This window comes from Leuciscus leuciscus, assembly GCF_965113295.1.
Source record: "Leuciscus leuciscus genome assembly, contig: SUPER_11_unloc_3, whole genome shotgun sequence".
Lineage (NCBI taxonomy): Eukaryota > Metazoa > Chordata > Actinopteri > Cypriniformes > Leuciscidae > Leuciscus > Leuciscus leuciscus.
In genome coordinates this window covers 75,602-100,445 of record NW_028118544.1, presented here as the reverse complement: position 1 = coordinate 100,445, position 24,844 = coordinate 75,602, and the positions used below count along the sequence as shown (strand labels likewise).

Sequence of the window (24,844 nt, the reverse complement as noted above, 5' to 3'; positions counted from 1 at the left end):
TATAAACTTTTTTAATTAGATAGTTTTTTTTTTTTGAATTATATATTTAACGGCCAAACTGTCAGAAATAGTCAGTCCAGTATGGAGTTAAATCAGTAGTAGATCACACAAATGGCAGCATTTCCTGAGAATGACCCATATAATGTTGTATGATGTGTGATGTGTTGAGCTAATGGAGGACACTGGAGCAGACTTCACTATGACTTTCAGACAGCTGAGTGAAGTGACCCTGTCCCGGCTTCAGAAGGGATCCTTTGCTCCGGTACGTTTCCTCTCCATTCACTCCCACAGCAGCCGCAATATCCATAATCATGATTTCAGTCCATTAACTGTGACTGTGTCTCTCTTGACAGTCTTTGTGGGCTCTTTCAGACCTCTCATCACACAAGCATTTCAGAGACTGGGTTCAGCTGTATTTACAGCGTCTGTCAAGGTAATGTTGCTGTAATGTAAACTCAAACTCTTTAGAGGATTAAAAATGAACATCACTTGATGTGTTTATCGTCTTCTTCAGGATAATGAGTGACTCAGATGAAGAACGGCAGCACAGAATGCAAGGTGTGTTTTTGTATATGTTATATGATGCAGTGTTATATATTATGTGTTTATATATTGTTACAGTAACACTACCGCTGAAATGTTCATGATTGGTAAGATTTGTTTTTGAAAGAAGTTTCTTATACTCACGAAGGCTGCATTTTTTTAATCAAAAATACAATAAAAACAGTCATTTTGTAATACTATAATATATTATTATACTATGAGATATTATTACAATATAAAACAAATTATTCTATTTGAATATACAGTATTTGTGTAATTCATATATTTGTTCAGTTGAATGTAATTTATTCCTGTGATCATTTCTCCAGTCTTCAGTGTCACATGATCCTTCAGAAATCATTCTAATATGATGATTTGCTGCTCAAGAAACATTTGAAAACAGTTGAGCTGCTTAATATTTCTGAGGAAACCCTGATACACGTTTTGATTAATATAGTTCAAAAGAACAGCGTTTATTTGAATCTTTTGTAATATTATAAATGTCTTTATTGTCCCTTTTTATGCATCCTTGCTGAATAATATTATTAATTTCTTTTTTTTTTTAAAAAGCCTTACTGACCGTAAATGTTTAAACGGTAGTGTGTGTTTTTTTACGATGTGTTATGTTGTATTTAATGTTATTAGTAATTTTTCTATTGTTCAGGAGTAAACCCACGGTATGTGTTGAGGAACTGGATGGCTGAATCTGCTATCAGAAAAGCAGAGAAAAATGACTTTTCAGAGGTATTATTACATGTGATGTCAAACTAATATGCTGTCATGATCATGCTTATCATATATCTTAGAGTGTTTGCTTTAATATATTACTGTGAAATGAAGACTTGACAATTATACATACAATGTAACATCTTCAGACAGACCATTATGGCTTGTTGACAGTATGTTTGATGTATTTCTAGGTGACACTGTTGCAGAAGACTTTAATGGAGCCATTTATGGAGCAGGAAGAGGCTGAGAGAGCCGGATATGCCAGTAAACCTCCATCCTGGGCTCAGCAGCTGAGGGTCAGCTGTTCTTCCTAACTCAGGGTCGAATGAAAAAAAAAATCACAAATTTCAGCATCATTTGAACCAAAAATATTGTTTATGACATTGTAATCACACTTCCTAATGGATGATCTGATTGGAGGATGCGCCATGTTTGATGTTATATATGTACATATATGCACGTTATATATGGACAATGGACATGGATGTCTTTTGTAATATTGCTGTTTCTGCATTTCTACAAAAGTGCAAAAATCTTTGCATCATGCATCTCGTTTACTCCTGTTTAACAATTAGGCATGTCAAAATCTGTTAAACAGTTAACTTTGCAAGACCTTATTTATTATGACATTCCATTAGCAATGATGATATAGCATATTTGTAATACAAATAAACTGATTAGGTGCGTAAGTACAAAGTATTTACATATTTTAGTCTGGTGGTGTAATGCAAGAATATTAAACAAAATAATTAAAGATGTGTGTCCTAATGTCACGCCGAGAACTTGTTTGGCGGTCAGTTCCTCAGTCCAACTACAAAAACATGTCAATTAGCTCTATCTGTCTTCAAGATCATTGTTGACTGCGCTTTTTCAGCATTGCTGTCATCAGTTCTGACATGAGTTCGCCACCTGGGGGCGCTGTTTGTAGAGGTGTAGTTCTCTTTGGTGGAGCTGGAGGCATTTTTCTGATGGAGCCGGCGGATGGGTTGGCAGCCGGTGCAGGAGCTGGTGGTGGAGGCGGTGGTGGTGGAGCTCCACCTGCAGATGCAAAGTTTTGGGGACCAGGAGGAGGAGGAAGGGAGGTAATGGGGTCTGGAGGTGGTGGGGGGAGCGAGTCTCCCCCGTAAGGTGCAAAACTAGGAGGCGGTGGAGGAAGAAAGTCAGGGGGCAGCTCGGCATCTTCTGGAGGAGGTGGTGGTGGAGGCAGGTCATCCATGGGTGGAGGTGGGAAGGAGGATTGTGGGAATCGAGGTGGAGGAGGAAACTTGTTGACTTTGGTTGTGCTGGCAGGAGGAGCAGGGGGAGGAGGAGGCAACATGGGGTCGGGTGGTGGAGGAGGCAGGGTTTCCATTGAAGGCGGAGGTGGTGGGAAAGATGTTTGGTTGCCAGGACCCTTCAAAAACAAACCAAAAGTAGCATTCAGGAGCATTTCAGATAAATGATGAAATTACAAGGGGATTAAAACAGCTCTAAAGGAACCGTCACCCTTTGTGGAAAAGTAGTGTGCGTAATTTTACTGCTCTTGAAGTATACTTTAAGTCTTTAAAGTATATTTAAAAATATATATATTTTCAGATAATATATTCATTAAATAAAAGGCCACTATATGTGTATTTATAGACACTGCACTTTCATGACTGTTTCTTAACAGTTTAGTGCAATTTTAAAAAGTGTACTTTGCAATCATGACAAATTAACAGTTATACTTTTTAAATTATGGTTTAGTAATCTTTTGCAGTACATTTATTTAGATATTGACAAACATACTAGAGCACATGCAAATTTGATTATAATTTCAACTGTAGTGTGTTATTCGTTAATACATTTAATGTTAATATATTTTAAATTTACCAATTGGCAACTTCATCATGACAAATGTGTAATTAAATATTGAAAACATGTCAAGTTTCAATAGAAATAATATATGTATATTTTAGTTTACTATAAATGCTTCTCAGTACATTCGGCAGTAAACTTCATATTTCATTGAAAGTAGAAGTAATTATGAAATGTTATAAAATTATGTACTTAAGTGTGTTAATAAATTTAAACTATATTTTGTTTAATTGCAATTAACATGCAGTTAAGTGTCTGAAAACATTATAGTTCACACTTCAGTATGGTCCATGAACTTATATTATTTATGGTATTATATTATGGTGTTCTTCATTACTAAGGCAACTGATAGATTTAGAGGTACCTTGGTGTCCTTTGGAAGCTGAGGAGCGTGTCCATTCACAGCTTTGGCTGAAAGATAAACACAAAAATGTAATTAAAATCCTTTTATATATCAAGATCTATGATACATTTTATAACAATCTATTTAGCTCATTATCTCTACCTTTAGGTGTAGGAGAGGGTGTGGATGCACTGGAGGAGGCCTGGATAGTGCGGTTAGCCCAGCTTCCAGTGCCGGCTGCTTTCCTCACAGCGGCTTTGTAGTTTTCATATAACTGCTTACCATACTATGACAAAATCATGACAAAACAAGACCATTAATAAGGTAGGTTTTCATTATTATAATTTTTTGACAAAGTAGACAGCTCACAATAGGACCCAACACAATACAGCTACAATTTACAGTATGTTTTTGCATTGTAAACTATAATTTATAATTTAATTTGCTGCATGAAGTTCAACTTAGTGTCTTCTTGCATTTATGCAATAATTAATCATTATCTATTTTGGTTTTTGGTGTGTGGCCTGGTTTCTGCTCACCTTTGCAATACGTATCCCAGTCACCCACAGAGTCATGGTCAACTCATCATCACAACACAGATACTTGATGTATTGGGATTCTTTTTGAATTTGAGGATGCTGAAAGCAGATCACAGTGACCATATGAACATGACACACACCTGATATACACACCTGAGAAGGCCAAGATAATAACACTTCATTTAGTTGTTTTCGCTATTGTTTCCCTGTCATTCTCTACAGATTTGTGGAACCATTCATTTTTCAGGGATTGAATCTTTAATCAATGTTTTTTTGTTCTCAAAACAACAAAGGGTTTGGTAACAACTTACTAGGGTTTTCAGTATTAGTTCATGCTTTGCTAATATTCATTTTTCTCCAAATGGACAGTTGGTGATATTAGCATTGTTTTGATTACATATGTTATTGAGCTGCAGTTGCATAGCAGAGACAGTGGATGACACACTAAAATCACAATTTGATTGCCAGTGCCCCTCATGCCACACTTTAGGATTAGTCCTAAATATTGCTAAAATGAACCACAAAAATCTTTTGCTTTATAATTTTGAATTATTTCAAACATACAAAGAATGTATGTCCCTTTTCTGTTGGGGTCGGGGTTTAATTGTGCATGTATTACATTTATTGCATTTTTTGCGTTTTATTTCCCAATTGCTTGACAAACATAAAACACAGCCCACCCTAACCTAATCATAGCCTGAAACACCCTTGATGATTTGTCATGCTTTCTTAATGAGATGACTGAGATAACAAATGATTTTATGTGGGGAGGGAAAGGAGTTAAAATAGCAAGGAAACATTAATTGCAAGTTATAAAGAAGGAGGATTAGGATTGATTGACTTAGAAGTTAAAAAGAAGGCCATAAGGGTAAAAACGATGAAAAAGTATTTATGTGATAAAGTGGAGTATGGATGGAAAGGTTATATGAAGGATGTGCTGGACAAATGTAGTGGATGTGGGGAAGAAGGGCTTTTTATGGGATTGAAAAAGCCGATGTATGACAAAATGCCGCTGTTTTATCAGGAAGTGCTAAGTGTGTGGGCAGAGGTCATATACAGAAATATACAGTATGAGTGTGAAAATATAAATCAAGTTTTAAAACAACCGATATTTTTATATCCAAATTTTAGAATGAAAGAGTGTTTTATGACAAATTGTAAATGAAAGCAGGAGTGAGACAAGTTAAGGATATAGCATATGATGTAAGAGGGTTCTTACCTAATAGAGCCTTATATGATTGTGTTTCGGAGTGGGATTATGAAATCGAAATGTCAAAAGTGGACTCGATGTGTGAAAATATTAAGACAAGTCTGCCCAGAGCCTGGGTAGAGAGTATTGAAAATGAAACTGTTAAACCTGGGGAATGGGGATTGTCAGATTTGTATTTTAGAGTTTGTGGTTGCGCAATAAAGACTCTGGATATATGCGGTACAAAGAAATCTCCTCTCACAATAGGCCAATGTCTGGGTATCTGAGAGAAAAACCTGGGCTGCGTTTCCCAAAGCATTGTGAGATAAGTTGATCGTAGAGGACATTGGTGGCAAATGGTCTTCACGATCAACTTCACAATGCTTCTGGGAAACGCAGCCCTGGACTGGAGCTCAGAGCCACTGCAGAGAGAATTACACAGAGCTGGCCAGTGAAATGAGACAACAGATACTCACTGTCACACATGCCTGGTATTATTATGGTTACAGTTATAATGCATGGATTGATTTGCACAGAAACAGAGTTTGATCAGATCAGAGAAGCTCTTCCTGCACATATTCAAGGTAATGTTCCACAATGGTTTAAGTGTCCCAGGACAGCAGTGAGCTCAACACTGCACAGCTGTGTCTTTAAAACACTTTGGCCAGTGGACAAATGAGAGCTACTTTTGACAGTTTGCATTTCCTCTATTACAGTGGTGAGATATTATACCTTCTATAATAAGAATAAATGAATAAACATCATGTTACACACAAAAACAAGCAAACTGTAAATTCAATAATCTTTTATGCTCTGTCTTCTGTTTGCTTTCTTGTGAACATGATGATCATCAGATTGACCCATCATTTCAGATGAATATGATCATTTTGTGCAGGCTAAATAGGTCTTCATCCAAAATGAACGTTATCTTATTACATTCAAATTATTATGTAAATACACTGTACAAAAAACACTTTTATTTTTTTAAATTTTTTTTACTGATCGGTGATGGGACCGAGAGTGAAACTTACAAGTGTAGAATAGGTTAAAGAAAAACAATGTCGCAATGTGAAACCATCATGAAAGTTTAAATAATTAAGTAACAAAACAAATTTTCAGTTCAAGAAGAATTTCTTAGATGATGACTTCCGAGCAACTTCACCATTGATAAATGTAAAACCAGTTCATAAGAGACATAAGGGTGCATTCCTGTACACAAAGAAAATGTATTAAGGTTTCATGCTTTTTCAAACTGTCTTTGGATCTGAACCAAAAGTAAAAAAACAACAACAAACAAAAAAACTTGCAGCTGCACATACAGAAAAAATTAATAAAATAGTAATGTCACAGTCTCTGCATCTTCGGTCTCTGTGTCTTCGGTCTCTGCGTCTTCGGTCTCTGCGTCTTCGGTCTCTGCGTCTTCGGTCTCTGCGTCTTCGGTCTCTGCGTCTTCGGTCTCTGCGTCTTCGGTCTCTGCGTCTTCGGTCTCTGCGTCTTCGGTCTCTGCGTCTTCGGTCTCTGTGTCTTCGGTCTCTGCGTCTTCGGTCTCTGTGTCTTCGGTCTCTGTGTCTTCGGTCTCTGTGTCTTCAGTCTCTGTAGCGGCTCCTTATTCACCATCAGCTGATCCTTAAACTACAATTAAACACACAGAGTCACATATGGAGTACGAGACATTACTGCGGTCACATCACATTAGTAGATTCATTTCAGAACAAACACAGGCAGAGATACAGAGTACATTAATATTACAGCCAGAGATATAAAGGTGAGGAGAACATCAGAGCTGTTGTTCTGCACGCGGGTGAACGACAAGATGAGGAAGATCCTGATCAAGACCATTGTGAACAGATCATCGTGTCAGGACCACTTCCCACTTACCGTCGTGGAAACGAAAGGTTCAGTCGATTATTCGCATTATATGAATGATGTGATGAACAGAAACTACTCTCGCAATTAATCGTAATCTTTTCTGGGAGTGATCTAGATTCTTCTGTGACAATGTCCTGCAGCCGAGAGTCAGAGCGGACCTCCTGTCGGACAACATCTATGTACTAACTGATTAAATGATAATACGGCATATGTAGTCCATTCCATAGAGACTGTGTGTGTTCTCAGAATAATGAGAACAAATAATGTTTATTACAGGATCTAAATAACTGAGCAGTTAAACTCGCTGTTCTCCAGAAAAATCCTCCATGTTTTGCACATTTTTAGGTTTTCCAGAATCTTCTGCATATTTGACACCTTTCCAACAATGACTGTATGATTTTGAGATCCATATTTTTACATTAAGGACAATTGAGTGACTCGTACACAACTATTACAAAAGGTGAAAACATTTACTGATGCTCAAGGAGGAAACGATGCATTAAGAGCAGGGGGTGTAAACTTTAAACAGGATTATGATGATGTGTACATTTTGTTTAAAGATCATCTTTTTTTTCATTCAGTACTGCCCTTCAGAAGCGAATACTTCCCGGTTTCACAGAAGACGAAATAATTACAATTTATCCTGTTCATGCAATTTAAAAAGTTTACACACCCCAGCTTTTATTGCATTGTGTTGCATCAGTAAAAAAATATATATTAAACTAAAATACTAAAATATTAAACTAAATGTTTACTAAAAACTAAAAAAAAATTTTTTTCTTCAAGAAATACTGTGTAAAACTGATGTTATTAAAATAATATGCAGGGGAAAACCAAGTCCTATGTTTGGTGGACCCTTTGTGTTACAAACCTTATTAATATTCCAAAGTATTCTAAATTATTTAGATTAGGTTACAAAGCTTGTGTAATCTAACAAAATATGTTACAAATTACTGTATTTTGTAATCTGTAGTAAATAATCTACTTACAATATAGTGTCTCCAGTTTATAATGTGGATCATTCTTCAGATCAGAGAGAAGCTTCACGGCTGATTCTCCTAGTTTATTCCCAGTCAGATCCAGATCTCTCAGGTGTGAGGGGTTTGATCTCAGAGCTGAAGCCAGAGCAGAACAACCTTCATCTGTGACTCCACAATCCCTCAACCTGTAGAGAACAATGACACACTCTTCACTCTCTCAGATCAGATCAGTTTAGCAGTGAATCCATTATTAAAGAGAAAATACAAACTTAAAGCACAAATAAAATGTTTTGATGGATCATTAGACTGAGATCTAAAATGTCAAAGAGCTCAAAACATGATTATTAAACATCTAGTCTTTAGATCTGTACTAATACAGTACGTATGGAGTAATGATTTGTTTTAATCGTGTAAAGAATATTTAAAAAAACAGTCCCTGCAGAAAGATGAACGTGATGAACTGCAAGAATAAATCCAGCATGTTCTTCATTTCTCAGTTCTGAATGTGTTGAGATCGAGTCGGTTTAAAATCAAGAGACTGAAGTGTTGATTGTGATGTGACAGTGTGTATTTCAGTGACTCAGTCCTGCAGAATCATGTTCCTGAAGAGCAGCTCATGTGTTCAATCTGTAAGAATTGATCAATTAGGAAATGCCGGACAGTCTGTTTGGGGAGCACCCAGACCCTGAGAGGACAAAGGACCTCTCTGGAAATTACCATTTGAACTCAGCATTTGTGAGGCAAAGTCACACCTCAGAACACATCTCTCCTCCTCTTCCTCACTCCCCCTCTCTCATGCTGAGACCACATGTAAATCACCCAAGAAAATGTATAGTTTAATGTGAATGATTATCACAGAGTATTTTTCATGTTTGGTATCATTTAAAATGTCACAGTGCGACTGGTACAAATGTCTCGTTTCCAAATAAGTAAAACAAAAGGTAATAAGGTTTTTGAGAGTTTATGGATAACTAGCACACTAGGAGGGGTTGGCCTCTAGACAAATGGTCTCCCTACACCCAAAGGTGTAACCTCTGAATGCAAATTTCCATTGTTAAAAGATATTTCCAAGTGAAAGAGGTCCTGGCTATTTAATGAAATGCAGCAGGGAATTCGAGGCCTTTTTCTGTACCTCAGATTCGCCCGTGAGGCTGAGAGAGAGAGAGAGAGAGAGAGAGAGAGAGAGAGAGAGAGAGAGAGAGAGAGAGAGAGAGAGATCTTCAGCCTCATGTATTTCTTATTGTTGGGTTTGCATCTCTTCTCATTTTCCAGAGTATTTGATGTTTTGTATCGATTATATTTGAATTGATTAAGAAATTGGCATGATACATTTACCTGACATAATAAATTGTTACATTTGATTATTTTAACTGACTTTGGCATTATTTGCATTAAAGAGTTAAAAGGAATAGTCAAACATTCGCTCACAATTAATGATCCACAGATATCATTAAAACCTTTTCATTCATGGAGTCAGATGAAATAACGAGAGAATACATATTCAGATGTATTGCATTTAAACAAAAAATACTTTGCCTCGAGAAAAGGACAGTAACACGTTAAGACCTTCCGCGCTGGTCGGATGCCGGACTTTGGGCCGATTTAGCGTGAGCTTACAAATCACTTACAGTTCAATAAGCTCAATAACACAGCAGCAGAAAAAGGCTGAACATTTCAAATATAGGAGACTTTACATTGTGTTTCATGTGTGAGTCATATATGATCTTACCACAGTTTCTCCAGTTTACAGTGAGGATCCTCCAGTACAGCAGAGAGCAGATGAACTGAATCTCCTAGTTTATTCCCAGACAGATCCAGATCTCTCAGGTGTGAGGGGTTTGATCTCAGAGCTGAAGCCAGAGCAGAACAACCTTCATCTGTGACTCCACAATCCATCAACCTGTAGAGAACAATGACACACTCTTCACTCTCTCAGTTCAGATCAGATCAGTTTAACACAAGGGTCCGCAGCCGTACTGCAGGGGGTCCGTCAATTAATGCTTGATCACAAATCATTTTTTGTTAAAAAATTAAAACATGGGTAAAAAACATCACAAAGTCAAATTTAAATATAAGCACTCTCAAACGAATGCAAGATCTTCCTCAAACAATCTTCATCTGTGACTCCACAATATTTCAACCTGTAGAGAACAATGACGCTGTGTAAACAGTGTGTAAAATGACCATTTTATTAAAGATTGCAATGTGTGATGTGATTTGAATGTAGTGACAAGCAATGCCACTATATCCTACACTGCTTTATAAAGGATGCCGGTTCTCCATGAACTTGAGGAGAAACTGAGGGACAAATGCCATGCAGTGCTGTAACTATGGAGTGATAAAGAGATAACATTAATAACACCTGAAGTGTAACTTTATCAATTAAATGTACTATATTTTAGTTCAATAATATTAATTTCATATTTTGAAGATATCTTTCTTTGTTTGATCCATTAATGGCCATTTAAAATAATATTTTTTTCTAATATGTTTATTACTTATATTACAATTAGATTTCATGCTTAGCATTTAGCATGCTAATATATGCTATTGCTAATTAATAGTTTCGTAGCAATCTAATACAATCTTATAACTCAGTCATGTGACACAAATATAAGAAATTGAATGAATTAATCCAGTTAGGGAACCATATTAAAATCACTTTAAAACTTCTTCATTGGGTTACTTGGAAATGACTTGATTCCATGATGTTGACATTATGTGAACAAATGATCTTTGTTGAACTTAATTGGTTCATGTGGAACTGATGTGCATGATTCAATCATTTAAATCCAACACACTTTTTCAGTGCATTGTTTTCTGTATTTTAAAAAGAATTTTGGATTTACTGTAAATCCCTCTGGTCCTCTTCGTTTAGGGGTCACACTTGGCTCCTTCGCAGTCAAAAGTGATTGAAGCCTTAAAATGTTTTTTTTTTTTTTTTTTTAGGAAAACCAATGTAATATATTTTTGTTCAATAATATTTTTTTATTATTATTTCGAATTTAGAAAGGTTTCTATGGTACTATGCAATAATTATAAAAAATATTAGAATTCATATTTTTATTTGTATTATTATTATTTTTCAATAAATGCAACATGTCACATTAGTGCAGGCCTTTAAAATCCATTTTTTGAAGTGAGAAAAGCGTCATCCAGTGGCATTAAAAAGTAAAAACTTGTGTAATGTCGTGTAACCGCCTGTAGGCTGTACTGTTGCTCACTATATAAATACATAGAGAGGCTTTTTGATTCCCATTGTTTTTTTTAGACATGATTTCTCCATTTTATTAGTTTTTTTAAAATTTATTTAGATATATATTTAGACATTCTAAAAGTCTATTTTTTTTAAGGTTTAGATATTTTTGTTACACAAGTATCAGGTTTTGCATTATGATTACAATCAAACAATAATGTTTGGTTAGAAAAGGAACACAATGCAAGCATTTTTGTTAATCAGTATTTGATATTAAAAAAAATCTAACAAAATAAGGGATGGATAGTGATAATTCAAAACACTTTATACAGACATTTAGCAATTAATTGGTATTTTATTCAGTTTAATTCTATAAATGGTAATAAAACTTCAGAAGGGAACAGCAATTATGATCTAACAGCAAAAACAATAAAATAACATAACAGCAAACAATCATTATCAAACTGTAGGTTAAAAAACAGGAATAAAAATTGAATTATAGAGAGATTTTGTTGCATATGCAACAGATATCAGGAACACCTATTAGGCTAAAATAAGACCAAACAATTATTGTGTGTGTGTGTGTCTGTGTGTGAGTGTGTTCGAGAGAGAGAGAGAGAGAGAGAGAGAGAGAGAGTGAGCGTGTGCATTTGAGCAAGAGAGTCTCTTTTGTATTTTTTTATTTATTGATTTTATTTAGCATATTCTCAAAGTTTGCTGTTGCAGTCTTACCAGTTAATTTCTTTGTGTGTGTGTGTGTGTGTGTGTGTGTGTGTGTGCGTGTGCATTTGAGCGAGAGAGAGTCTCTTTTGTATTTTTCTTCATTTATTGATTTTATTTAGCATATTATCAAAATTTGCTGTTGCAGTCTTACCAGTTAATTTCTCTCTCTCTCTCTGTGTGTGTGTGTGTGTGTGTGTGTGTGTGTGTGTGTGTGTGTGTGTGTGTGTGTGTGTGTGTACCACCAAAAGTTTCTCTGAGTTTTCGTATTTCCCATTCATTTCCTGTCGGTCATTTTTGAAGGAACCAAGTGTGACACTTTTTTTTTACGACCCTTTACCATATCCGAATCATGTCTATGATTATTTTGTGTGTGTTCACAAAGCTAATACAACAATCGTCACCAAGTGTCATCCCATTCAGATGAAGCAAAAAAAAATAATTAAAAACGTGTTCGGTCATTTTTAAACCGAAGAGGATCAGAGAATGTCAACATTGAAAAGTGGAAGATTAATCAATTTATTAAAGAAATGTTAATTATTAGAAACCTTTTTGTCCCTGATATTATTATTTTTTTTCTATTTCTATTTCTTTTTCCTTTTTTTATATTGTGCTCTGTTCTTTAGGACATTTATTATAGTTTTGTTTTGCCTTATTGTAATGGTATTTACTGCAATACAAAACTTTGACGTTACTTCCGCATTCCTCGATTCCTATGGAAGTCTGTGGGTGTTGTAACTCTGTCAGTTCAAAAACACTGTTGTTTTAATATAACATTTATACTTTGTGTATTTGTGTAATGTTTTGTCTTGTTTGTGATGTGGAGTAATTATATATATATATACTATATAGTACTGTGCAAAAGTCTTAGGCATGTTAATCATTTTTCTGTTTCTTCATGTAATCACAGACGGACTCGATGATGGTGAGATCAGATCATACCGGCTGTTGTCAGATTCCTTGTGCATACACAAATCTCACTGGATTATTACAATTAATGGCAAAAAGAATGTTTGGAAATCTAAACTGATATTTCCTACTGACACATTACAGCAAAATATATAAATAACTGACTTAAAACCATCTTTTTGGGGGGGGGGGGGGGGGGGGTATTAACATGCCTAAGACTTTTGCACAGTACTGTATATACTGGGGAGAACATTTATGTTTTAGGATTAGCATGTTTAATCAAGCATTGGCTCACCTGTGATGTTCACTGATTTAACTGAATATTTATTTATTGTGCATTTGGACTGAAGTAAGTATCACTTTTAATTTATTGTTTAACTGAGTGTCTATGAATCACACATAAAATACTGGTTTTGGTTTTCCTGGTCAAACTATAATTGTACAGAAAATGAGCTCTCAATACAATTTATTCAATTGTCTCTCATCTGTGTTGTGTAGATGTGTAATTGTTTGGTTGGACTCCTTCTTCAGACCCGAAAACAAGCTAGAGTTTAACAAGCAAAGTTGGTGATCATTGAGTAAAAAAGTTAAAAACTATTAAATTACTAATAAAGAATATATTTACCAAGGACAAAATATGTGTTTATCAGAGAGTTTATCTTACCACAGTTTCTCCAGTTTACAGTGAGGATCCTCCAGTACAGCAGAGAGCAGATGAACTGAATCTCCTAGTTTATTCCCAGTCAGATCCAGATCTCTCAGGTGTGAGGGGTTTGATCTCAGAGCTGAAGCCAGAGCAGAACAACCTTCATCTGTGACTCCACAATAATTCAACCTGTAGAGAACAATGACACACTCTTCACTCTCTCAGTTCAGATCAGATCAGTTTAACACAAGGGTCCGCAGCCGTACTGCAGGGGGTCCGTCAATTAATGCTTGATCACAAATAGTTTGTTAAATAAAAAAATTGTAAAAAACATCACTAAGTCAAATTTAAATATAAGCACTCTCAAGCGAATGCAAGATCACCCTCAGTTGATTCTGTAATAATATCATACTGGCAAACTCTCAAGTGTGTTTTTGTGTTTGAGCTCTGGAGAACGTCAAATGTTTTTACAGCGGTGAGAAATGTAGCCAATCACAGTCATGTTTGTTGGTCTATTGAACGCAGTGGCCAATCAGAGGTGTTTCATTTTGTCAGAATCCACTCACCGAGATATAAAGGCCCTGTCCTAAATGGCACACTTCATATGCACTTTCAGTCTTGTAGACTTACAATGGCTTCTTACAAAGTCCATGAGACCGTAGGGTGTCCCATTTAGTAATGTAAGGTTTCAGAAGGGTACTCATGAGCGCCCCTCTGTGGTCGATATGCGCTCTAAATGCGCACTGAAGCGAGCTCCGCAGCAGACTTGTTCCCGACAGTCAAAGCGGCGTTACGTCAGGAAAGTGCGGACTCAGAGGAAGACCGCGAGTGTTTAGGGTGCCGTTTGTGACAGGGCCAAACTCACAATTGCGTGACATAAAAAGTCAAAATTGCGAGTTTGTACCTTGCAATTCTGAGGGGAAAAACAGTCAGAATTGTGAGATAAAAAGTCACAATTATCTTTTAAATTGTTTTATTTTGTGGCGGAAACAAGCTTCCATAAATTAGAGGCAACCAGTGGCGAATTAGTCTTCCAGGTTTGCTGTCATCCCTGTAGCTCTATTCACAGTCAGCTTTCCTTTCACATGAAACCCCCCAAATGCCAGCAAACCAATGAGAATGCTATGGAAGCTTATGGGTAGCAATATTCAATTTGAAATGTAATATGCAAAATGACAATGCATTTCTGTATTTAAATTTACATTTTCCATTACATTTGTGCAACTTTTGGTGCAAAATGAAAATGAAAATTCAATTATATAATTTACATTTGCCATTTCATACACTAGTTTTAATATGTAAATTGAACATTTTAATGCTTTATAAGTTGCAAAAGTAAAATTTATTACAGAAATGATTAGATATGTTTAACATGTTCAAACAAATAATGTAGCAAAATGATCATTCAAATGTTATTTTTCTTAATTGCATTTACACCCACAGTTAAGACACTTGCAATTGCATTTTCATTAAATGTCCCGCAATGAATGAAGCAAAATTCATTGTGCAAATTGAAAATGCATTCCACCCCGTCAATCACTGCGTGAAGTTGGCCTCGCCCCCTTCCTGTCAATCACTGTGTGAATGTGGCATATGACTGTGGAGCGGTGCTTACTGTGAATGTACGAATTATACTGCAGACAATTTAAACAGAGCAGCAGGGGCGTGTCTAGAGGGGGGGCACGGGGTGGCACCGGCCCCCCCTGGAATATGATTGGCCCCCCCTCCAATCTCATTGGGCTAGATTTACTGTCAACCTGAAAATGCCCACCGCACCATTGGACCAGAGTGCTGTCAATCACTGTTTGATTAGCGAGCACAGTTGCGCGTTTTTAAAACAGGAGGAAAGAGACACCACAACACGTCAGTGTTTACGTATGTACACACTAAATTATATATGACCTGGGAGTGCTCAGTGTAGAGTCACGGAGAGCCAAGTCGCTGGACATGGATGAGTTTATCAAACTATTTGGTAGCCAGCAAAACCCCCCCCCCAAAAAAAACCCGCAGAATACAGAGCAGAGCATAATACATGTGATGGTGCAGTTAACCCACAGGAACAGACACATTTCATGCTGAGAACACACACTTAATTTTTGTGTTGAAAATAAAGTAATGTAAAAAGTAAAGTAAATAAAATAATGTTAAATGACTAAATAATGTCTGTGATTTTTATTTTGTATTTATTGGAACAGAACTGTGTTGTCTAATCCATGCAAAATACAAAAAAAATAATACCATCTATATTAGAGCACGTGGCATTGCACAAGATTTTGGAAATCGTGCTTAATATTTTCTAAACCAGTATTTATTTTCAGTTGAATTTTCTGATTGGCCCCCCCTGACTGGTTCTTGGTCCGCCCTGTGCCCCCCCTGTGCCCCCCATTTATAAAATCCTGGAATCGCCCCTGCAGAGCAGTGCAATTTTTTATATGTTAGGTTGACTATTTTATAATTATTTTTTATTACGGCTATAATAAACAGGCTGCAAGATTCCAATGCTGGAATATGTTGTATGTGTGTGTGTGAGGTGTGTGCGTGTGTGTGTGAGAGGCGCGGGCGCGATCGAAAAGTGGAAACATAAAAACATACTCCGTCATGTTCGTACAAGACATCATTCAAACTGCAAAGTGTTGCAAAACGTTGGAGGATATTTTGTAAATAATTTATTTAATATGTTTTGTGACAGTCTTAATAGCTTTTCCATTAGTACTAGAATGAATAGTAGAAAAGTAATTTTCAAATTCTTTAAGGAATACTGAGAAAAGGGGCTTTTTGTTAGAAAACTTACACTTATGGATGTGAAATTTGACTAATAAAATTAACAGATTAATTACAAAAGCCTCCTTAATCACACTGTTATCATACTTTGAATATCCAAAAATTACATTTTCAAAATGCAAAACTAAATTAGAGAGTACCTTTTCCTTAATAAACAGACACTTCATACCATAACTTTTTCACACGACTACAATGCCAGAACATGTGGGGAACTGTTTCCAAGTGCAAAGAGCAAAACGAGCAACTTACATCAATGTCTTAAACTAACTAAGGAAATGTTTGACAGGGTAGAATTTGTGCAATATCTTGAAAGAGATTTCTTTCACCTTGTTTGTAACAAAAAACTTATGAGGTAATAACCAGACACTTTCCCAATCAAGGTCATTAACACATTTAGTCCAATAAGCAATAGAGCAAGATTTGGTGACAAACTCCTTTAAAAATAGAGAACGAATAGATTGGTTATTGTTTTTGTACTGTAAAAAACAAATTTTGCCACATACTGTGTCAGCTGGGTTAATTATGAGCATATCAACTGATGACAACACACTTCTACATAAGGAAATTATACCAGAATTGATTGCAGAAAATTCAAGAGCAAATTCCTTGGGAGTCAGGAAAATTAAAGTGCAGAAGAAACTCGTCATACGTCATAAGGTATCCTTGAGAGTTAAACAAATGACAAACTAAAACAATACCCTTTTCAAACCAGCTTTTAAAAAAACACTTTTGTGTTTATACAAAATACAACGGTTATTCCAAATAAGAAAACGGTGCGGAGAGAAGTTGTGCTTGTAGATCAGTTTCCAAGCCAATAAAGCTTGAGCATGAAAGGCAGAAAGTTTCACTGGCAATTTGTCAATTTTATAATCACACATTAGTAAAAAAGAAAGATCCCCAAGTCGGTCAAAAATAAAATTAGGAATAAAATTCCACAAAGAAGGTTTTTTTCAAACAAAATTTTAACCAATTAATTTTGAGGGTATTAGTATGCTCAATATTGTATTGAGATGATGTTCTAACCTGTGTAGTAGTAGTACTGATAAATAGTAATAAGTAATTATTGATGAATAATTATTTACATAAATGTGATGCTTAAGTTATCCTAGTTTCTCTCTACATACATGCAAAATAGTTAATTTTACAACATTTTAAATCACATGATTTTAAACCTAAATTTGATGGATTAATAGCATGTGGTCACCGCAAGTATTATTATTATTTTTAATGCGTGTATACAGAACATTTTAAAATTAAGCCATTTAATTTTATTCAGGACATATTTGCTGTTGAGTGGAAGCAAAAATGAGTCAAGTAATTGTCTCTGTAATGTTAATCCTAAAGCTACAATACAATATGGTCTGTAAACAACTTAACATACCAGTACACATTCAAGAGAAAATGCAAAAATAATAACAGCATCAAGAAAATAAATCTTGTCAGATGTCCAAAAAAAAAAAAAAAGTGCATAAAGATATTTTGTCTGGTAAGAGTTCCTTCTTTAATGGCTCATTTTTCCACAGTGATCTGTACATAAGGTTCCTCTTAATTTGCTGTTCAGTGTCTGCAGGACATGTACGCACATAAAAATGTAACCCCACTGAATTTAAGTTTAAAATACAAACTGATCACATCACTGATGAACTCTCTTCTAGTGCGCATGCATATATGACGTCACCTAAACACACCACCGCGCATGCGCGTAACAGTGTCCAAACACACCACCGCGCATGCGCGTAACAGCGTCCAGTACGTGTTGGATCTGATCCAGCTACGTCATCGTGCTACAGGCTGCAGAGAGGACTTCTTGAGAGTAGTCGAGTGCAGGCGGGGAGGAGCTGCAAATGGACACGTGAAGTCGGACACTTTCTGGTTCCCGTAGTGACCGCTCACGTGGTGTTTGCATACTTTACCACAGCTGAAGTGAAATAAATTCAATATTTGCCAAATAATACACAGATGTTTCAGAGACATTTTCATTCAATACTTTATGTACTGCTTCATACAGCGTCTGTTTGAACAAGAATAAAGTTCAACATAAACTTCTATCAATGAAGTGGAGTCTACGTTTTTTAATCAGTTTTAATTTGATAAACATGACACAATATAACATCGCAACTACATGAAAAGAGTATTTACTGTTATAAAAAACTGATTTGTGAGCTTTAGAGGAACTAAAGGTGTTCGAATAAACACGAAACACACGTGATCGTTGTCATGCGGTGAATCCGGCCAATCGTGGAACAGCTGTGTCGTCATCAGAGCTCGTGCAGCCGCTCTTGAGAAGCTGCGCTGGCTGAGTTCTCCGGCTACTCTCGAATCGCTCTCGCGGTACTTTGATGGCATATGTCACAGTCACGTGGCGTCGGCACTTTATCAAGTCGGACAAAATTTCTAACCGGCATGCACTGCTTCAAGTCAGCCGCCGATCGGTCTGCGCAGAGCTGTGTGAAGTTGAACAAGCCTTGTGTGAAGTTGGCCCCGCACCCTCCCTCCCTGTCAATCACTGTGTGAAGTTGGCCCCGCCCCCTCCCACCCTGTCAATCACTGTGTGAAGTTGGCCCCACCCCTCCCCCTCCCACCCTGTCAATCACTGCGTGAAGTTGGCCCCGCCCCCTCCCACCCTGTCAATCACTGCGTGAAGTTGGCCCCGCCCCCTCCCACCCTGTCAATCACTGCGTTGAGTTGGCCCCGCCCCCTCCCACCCTGTCAATCACTGCGTGAAGTTGGCACCGTCCCCTCCCACCCTGTCAATCACTGTGTGAAGTTGGCCCCCCCGGTGACGTCATCATCTATAAGTCCTCCTGGGAAGTCGTGTTTACGACGGCAGTGCGTTCAAGTCACTTTCATCAGAATAAGATGGCGGTGTACTTTCTCTTAATTAATTACATATAAATACAGCAAGATTCTTAAACTAGTTCTAGAAAATTAAGAACAAAGAAATGTGCATCAGGTGTACTTTGTTTTTTAATATTTTTCATTAATTTATGAAGCCACTGCAAACTTAAAATATGTTAAAATATGTTGTTGTATAATATCAAGAAAATGCAATTACCTGCCTCCTTATTTATTATAGATGCCTTTTTGTTACACATATTTAGCCAGTGTAATGCATTGCATTCAATGTTGTTATTTATTTTGTTTGTAAAAGATGGCTTATATTGTTTTGGCATAGATGTACAGTAATTGGTTATGTATGTATATGTGACTGTGCCAACCTCTGTTAAGAGGAGCAGAAAATTGCGATTATGTGTGTGCGCTAGACTCTTTAAATGTTTAAATGAACTCAGCCATCTTAGCTGAGTTTACTGTAGTTCAAGGACATGAAGAGGTGGACCGCTTGCACCTGACTGGAGAAGGATCTGGGAAACTTTGGAGGAGTGTCAACCAAATGCCAGTTGTAAACAAGGAGTATAAAAGACTGATGAACGGACTGCCTCTTGGGATACTGATACGCCAGTGCCCCCGACGCCTAGAAGCCCAGAGCTGAGGACAAGAAACCCCAAGCAGAAGAGAAGAAGCCCAGAGCTTACTACACCTTTGTAACAAAACATGACTATTGCATTTTATACTTAAACGATTAAGTTGTATTCGCCTTTTATATTTTTGTTTATTATAAAAAGAAAAGTAACCAATTAAAAGAAATTTAATTGATTACAAAATCTGCCTACTGAGACTTATGATGCTGGAAGACTATTAATGAGAACATACCACAGAGGAGTCTTCTGACCAAATTGTAAGTACCTTTTGAACGCTTAAGGTTTAGGTCAGATTTGACTTTCTTTACCTTACCTGAGAATAATAAATAAATAGGTAAAAGGTGTTAAGAGTAAAGTACACACCGTAAAACATGGCGCCCAACGTTTTAGGGGCATTGATCCATCGACCCCTGGCCACGGTCGATCGAGCAATGCTTGCCCATTCGCTTCCGCACTCGTACGCTTGAATATAGGAGTACGAACTTTGAATGCTAGTAAATTACCAACTAAAAGGCAACCTGTAAGACCCCAACAATGTTAATAATCTAGAAAAGATTATTTAAAGGAACAACCCAGAAAGGGTTAAAATAAATGACGTCTAAGAGAAACTTCTGGAAAAGATAGTATTTAAAAAAACAGACCCAGAAAGGGAAAATATTACTGTTATAATACAGACCCAGAAAGGGAGAATATTACTGTTATAATAAAGCCCAGAAAGGGCAAAGATTAATATAAAAATAAAATTCTGTGAGAGTGGAAAATATACAAATAAAATTCCGTGAGAGTGGAAAAATGAATGCTATAATGCATACCCAGAAAGGGCAAAGATTAATGTAATAATAATAAAACCCAGAAGGGTTAAAACAAAAGTCGACTAAGAGAAATTTAGCCAGAAAGTAATAATCTAGAAAAGATTATTTAAAGGAAAATCCCAGAAAGGGTTGAACAGAGATTATTTATAGACAGCCCAGAAAGGGTTGAACGCGCGTAGAACAAATAACTTTATGAGCGAGAGAGCCGTAAAGATTGAGAAAGCCGTGAAAAAGGAGAGACAGAAAGTCTCAAACGGCTAGCCTCAGACAGTAAGAGGCAGAGACTGGCTAAAAGATAAGACCTGTTAGTGGAGGACGCTTCGCTTATGACAGGGCAAGCAGTAAAATCCAGCAATGTAGATATTTAACATGAGGAGATTCTCATGTATTAAAATGAAAACTAGCCTTCCAGGCAGACACAACGGTTCTAGAAAATGGAACGAGGCTTCTCTATAGAGATAGACCAAAATGGTTAAAACTTAAAGACTGAGGTAGGTCTAACATGAAGTGGAAAAATGTGTACATGTAATAACATTACAGAATAAGACTTCTAGACAAGGAATAATGGTTAATAATGATTAATGACTGTTAACAAACAGCTAAGAAATGTTTTTCTATATTACGAATGATAGAGTGCTAAAACGAATTTAAACCACCGGACTTGGATAGACAGGCTATATATCAAGTTGATATTAATATCTTTAAACAAACAGAAGAAATGTACCTAACATTGTCAGAAGACAGTTTTATGAAGTGGAAATATGCAGGCTAAAAGTAGGACTTATAATCTGTAACAATATGTGTTGGGACAAATGGGATGTTATCTGGCATATTAAAATAAAAATTGTAATGAAAGTATAATTATTGGTCCTGGAAGAGCCAGGATGATTTTATTGTAAAATAGGTGTACCGGTTAAAGAGACAGAGTCTTTGAACATAGCTCAGACTCGAAAAGCCAACAGTAGTGCGTGCCAGATCGTCTCCCACACTGTATTACAGAGAAGAGCTCGTACTTCAGAACGCTAGAGGCTGAAAGACCTGTAAAACGATAGTTATGAAAACTTTAGGGAGGCACTGACAACAAAATAAGTCAGATAAACTTTATTTTAATATAAAGTTAACTAATAGTTTATGATGGAGTAAAAATGGTAATTGAAGGAATATAATTACAAATAACAGACAATGAAGGAAATGGGAGATAAACTATTAACAATAAACTTGTTAACAATGCAAAGAGTAACAACTTTAGAAACGGGAAAAGATGTCCCGCAAGGACTCTTTCGGCCGTCCATGCCTCCGTATGAGAGTTTTACCACAGAGTCAGGGTGAGTTAGAGGGTTCAGAGAACTCCAATACCTCTGATACACAACACCGAAAGTGAAAGCAGGAAATCAAATAATATTATGTTAAATGTAGCTATTATATACTTTTAATATTGAATGATTAGTCAGAGGTTAATGTAGTAAATACAGAGGACTAAATACAAATATTCTGATAGAAAGAAATGAAGAAGATGCTTTTAAGAGGAAAACAATAAAAATTATAATAAATAAAAAAAAATAAAAAAATTGTGCCTATAGAAATTTTACTTACAGAGATATAAAGACAGCCAGTCTATAATGGGAACCCATTTACTGAGGGTTTAAGTAGAATAGTGACAAATTTAGAACAAGTAATAGTGTCATTAAAAACAAAAAAATGAAGCGAGACTTAGGTACCGTAAGAAGTCAAGTAAGAACTTCAAAAGACAAGAGAGCGTTAATATTGGTAAAGAGAAGTTCCAGAGTCCAGAAGAAGAGATGGAAAAAGACACTGGGACTTTTAGCCCAAAATTAAATGAAGAATAGTTTATAAGCAGGAATATTAGACTTATAAATCATGTCAAGTCATACTGCAAACATAAGTAAACTACATAAGTAAACTATATAAGTAAGTTAAAAATTATATAACCACATAGTGCCTATGCTGACAGGAGGTTAAAGCATTAGAAAATGCATATAGGTGAGCCGAGATTTCACTACAAGACAAACGTGTATCTGTCTTAGATATAAAGACAAATATAATGACCGATTACTGAGAGAGATATAGGTCAAAAAAAAAAAAAAAAAAAAAGAAAAGATAGTAATAACTAAATAATATGAAGTAATATGTAAATTACATAAGTGGGCAAACAAACAAACATAAATAGAATATTTCATATCTTATAGGCTACTTTAGTCTTGAACAAAATTCATGTCACACTAATGTCTACAGCAGAGAAAATGATAAATACTTCAATAACTTGGAACAGGGCTTGGTACGCTGATAAATGTTAAAAAATGGAGATGTGACTGAGACTGAACTATAACGGATTTTCTACAAGAAAACTTTGCTACTCTAAGGTAAGAAAATATAATTTATTTAAAAATATGTAATTAAGGGCTAGCAGCAAGAAATTGTTAATTAATTTATTAAAATAACAAGATAAGGCAAGGCAAAGCAAGCTTATTTATATAGCACATGTCATACACAATGGTAATTCAAAGTGCTTTACATATTAGAAAATATTATAAAAGAAATAAGAATAAATATTACAGTTTAGACAAAAATAAAATAAAATACTGTACAAACAGTCGGACCAACAGATAAGCAAGAAGGATGAGCTATAATTAGTAAAAAGTTAATTATAACTATACATGAAGTATGGATTTTTATACAGAAATTTATACAAAAACTTATATTGTAAACTTCTTAGATTAGGAGAGCTGTTGAAAATAGTGAATTCAAAGAGTATTATTAAATGGAATGTTTAAGTTAGCGACAAGATACAATGTTTTAGACCGAAGGAAAAAAGCTGATAGATGTTTTATTAACATCTGAGAAACTAAGAATAATAGATGGAAAATTGATCTAAAATACGTTTAGATAAGAGAGGTCTATACCAATTGAAGAAGTTGTGAAAGAAGGCAAAGCTGTTTTTATGTATATATAGGCTATATATATATATATATATATTTTTAATACTATTATACTAATGGCAGAAGGTTTTAAAGGAGTCGAAATACCTACCATTCCAGCCGCTCAAGATAGCTAAGGAAACACCCTGGACAGTGAAATTTAGAATGAATAATTTGATTGAGGACTCAATAAAGCAAAAACTGTTTAAAAGCTGTAGAAGTTGTGTTAAACAATTGCCTAGGAAGTCAAGTTTGAGGATTTAATAAGTATATATACAAAAGATTATTAATGTTTAACGAGTTTGAGTTTAAGAGTTTTAGGTTTTGTAATTTGAAGTGGTTTACGCATAAAATACATAGCTTAATGGGTTACATTAAAGCATGTTATTGCTAGCAAATGATGAAGCATTACATATTAGAAAAACATTTTTGATTAAACTAAACGGGAATAAGCTGAAATGTTAGTGCAATTAAAGCAGCCATGTGAAAGACGTTGAGTTATATAGAGGAAAAATAACAAACAAATGTGTTGTAGTTTGTGCCGAATGTGTGAAGCTTTACCCAAGTATTAATAATAATACATTTAGTTTATATAGCACCTTTAAAAGTTGCTTTCTGGCGCTTTACAGGCAAACACAAGAGTGAAAACTACACATTTTAAATACAAATATAAACAAATAAAATGGAAAATCAAGTAAAACTTGAAATAAAATGTTTTAAGAAGAGATTTAAGTCACTAAAGTGTTGCTTCACTGCTGCTGTATTGTCAGTAACTTTACCCTAAGTATCTAGTGCAATTATAACTAGACTAATGAGATAAAAACATTAGGGCATTTGAATATTGATATTGATAAAATATTATATCAATTAATAAAATAAAATAATAATAAAAACATACCTTGCTTCTGAGCAGTTCTGTGCAAAAGATATTCCAAGTTGGAATTTCTGACGAGGTCAAAAGATGTGCTTCATCTGACAAACAACTACAGTTAGAGAGCCTCAAATGTGGAAACATTGCAGTGAGGAAGAAAAATAAAAAATAAAAATAAAAGCAAAACATTATAATAAAAGCACGATTGATATATTATGTTGTAACAACTATTAATAGCCAGATGAAAATTCATAAAAAAGGAAAAAGGTTTCTTAAAAACGTACAATTGTTTGTAAAACTATGTGCACTGAAGACTGAAGATTTGAGTTTGAAGTTAGAGAAAGCAGCATGTTAGGGGGAGTAATGTTTCTCCTGGTACAGCCTAGCACACAGAGCTCAGGGGAGTAGCTCAAGGTCGCTCAACAGGAGTTTTACCAGACAAACCCAGCAATACAGGATTTGATTT

At 35.6% G+C, this 24,844-nt stretch overlaps 4 protein-coding genes across 4 annotated transcripts in view; all 4 read right to left on the bottom strand.

Moving 5' to 3' along the window:
* LOC309510160 (uncharacterized protein) overlaps positions 1-24,844 on the bottom strand; it is a 169,527-nt gene that overhangs the window by 112,149 nt on the left and 32,534 nt on the right. The gene's annotated exons all lie outside the window — the stretch shown is intronic.
* LOC309510152 (NACHT, LRR and PYD domains-containing protein 12-like) overlaps positions 1-24,844 on the bottom strand; it is a gene marked incomplete at its 3' end in the record, with an annotated part of 757,492 nt that overhangs the window by 700,235 nt on the left and 32,413 nt on the right. Inside the window, exons 6-7 of the mRNA XM_082191218.1 lie at positions 13,518-13,688; positions 9,758-9,928 (exon numbers count right to left, since the gene is read on the bottom strand). Coding sequence (XP_082047344.1) covers positions 9,758-9,928; positions 13,518-13,688 — 342 coding nt within the window. The remainder of the gene's footprint in view (positions 1-9,757; positions 9,929-13,517; positions 13,689-24,844) is intronic.
* On the bottom strand, positions 1,629-7,018 carry LOC309510175 (amyloid beta A4 precursor protein-binding family B member 1-interacting protein-like; the record flags this gene model as incomplete). The annotated part of the gene is made up of 6 exons (XM_082191233.1): positions 1,629-2,665; positions 3,473-3,519; positions 3,614-3,737; positions 3,991-4,089; positions 6,794-6,811; positions 6,929-7,018. 6 exons carry the CDS (start codon positions 7,016-7,018, stop codon positions 2,123-2,125), a joined length of 921 nt encoding a protein of 306 aa, XP_082047359.1. The 3' UTR covers positions 1,629-2,122.
* Positions 5,652-24,844, bottom strand: part of LOC309510150 (uncharacterized protein) — a gene marked incomplete at its 5' end in the record, with an annotated part of 77,118 nt that continues 57,925 nt past the window's right edge. Inside the window, one exon of the mRNA XM_082191216.1 lies at positions 5,652-6,770. The remainder of the gene's footprint in view (positions 6,771-24,844) is intronic.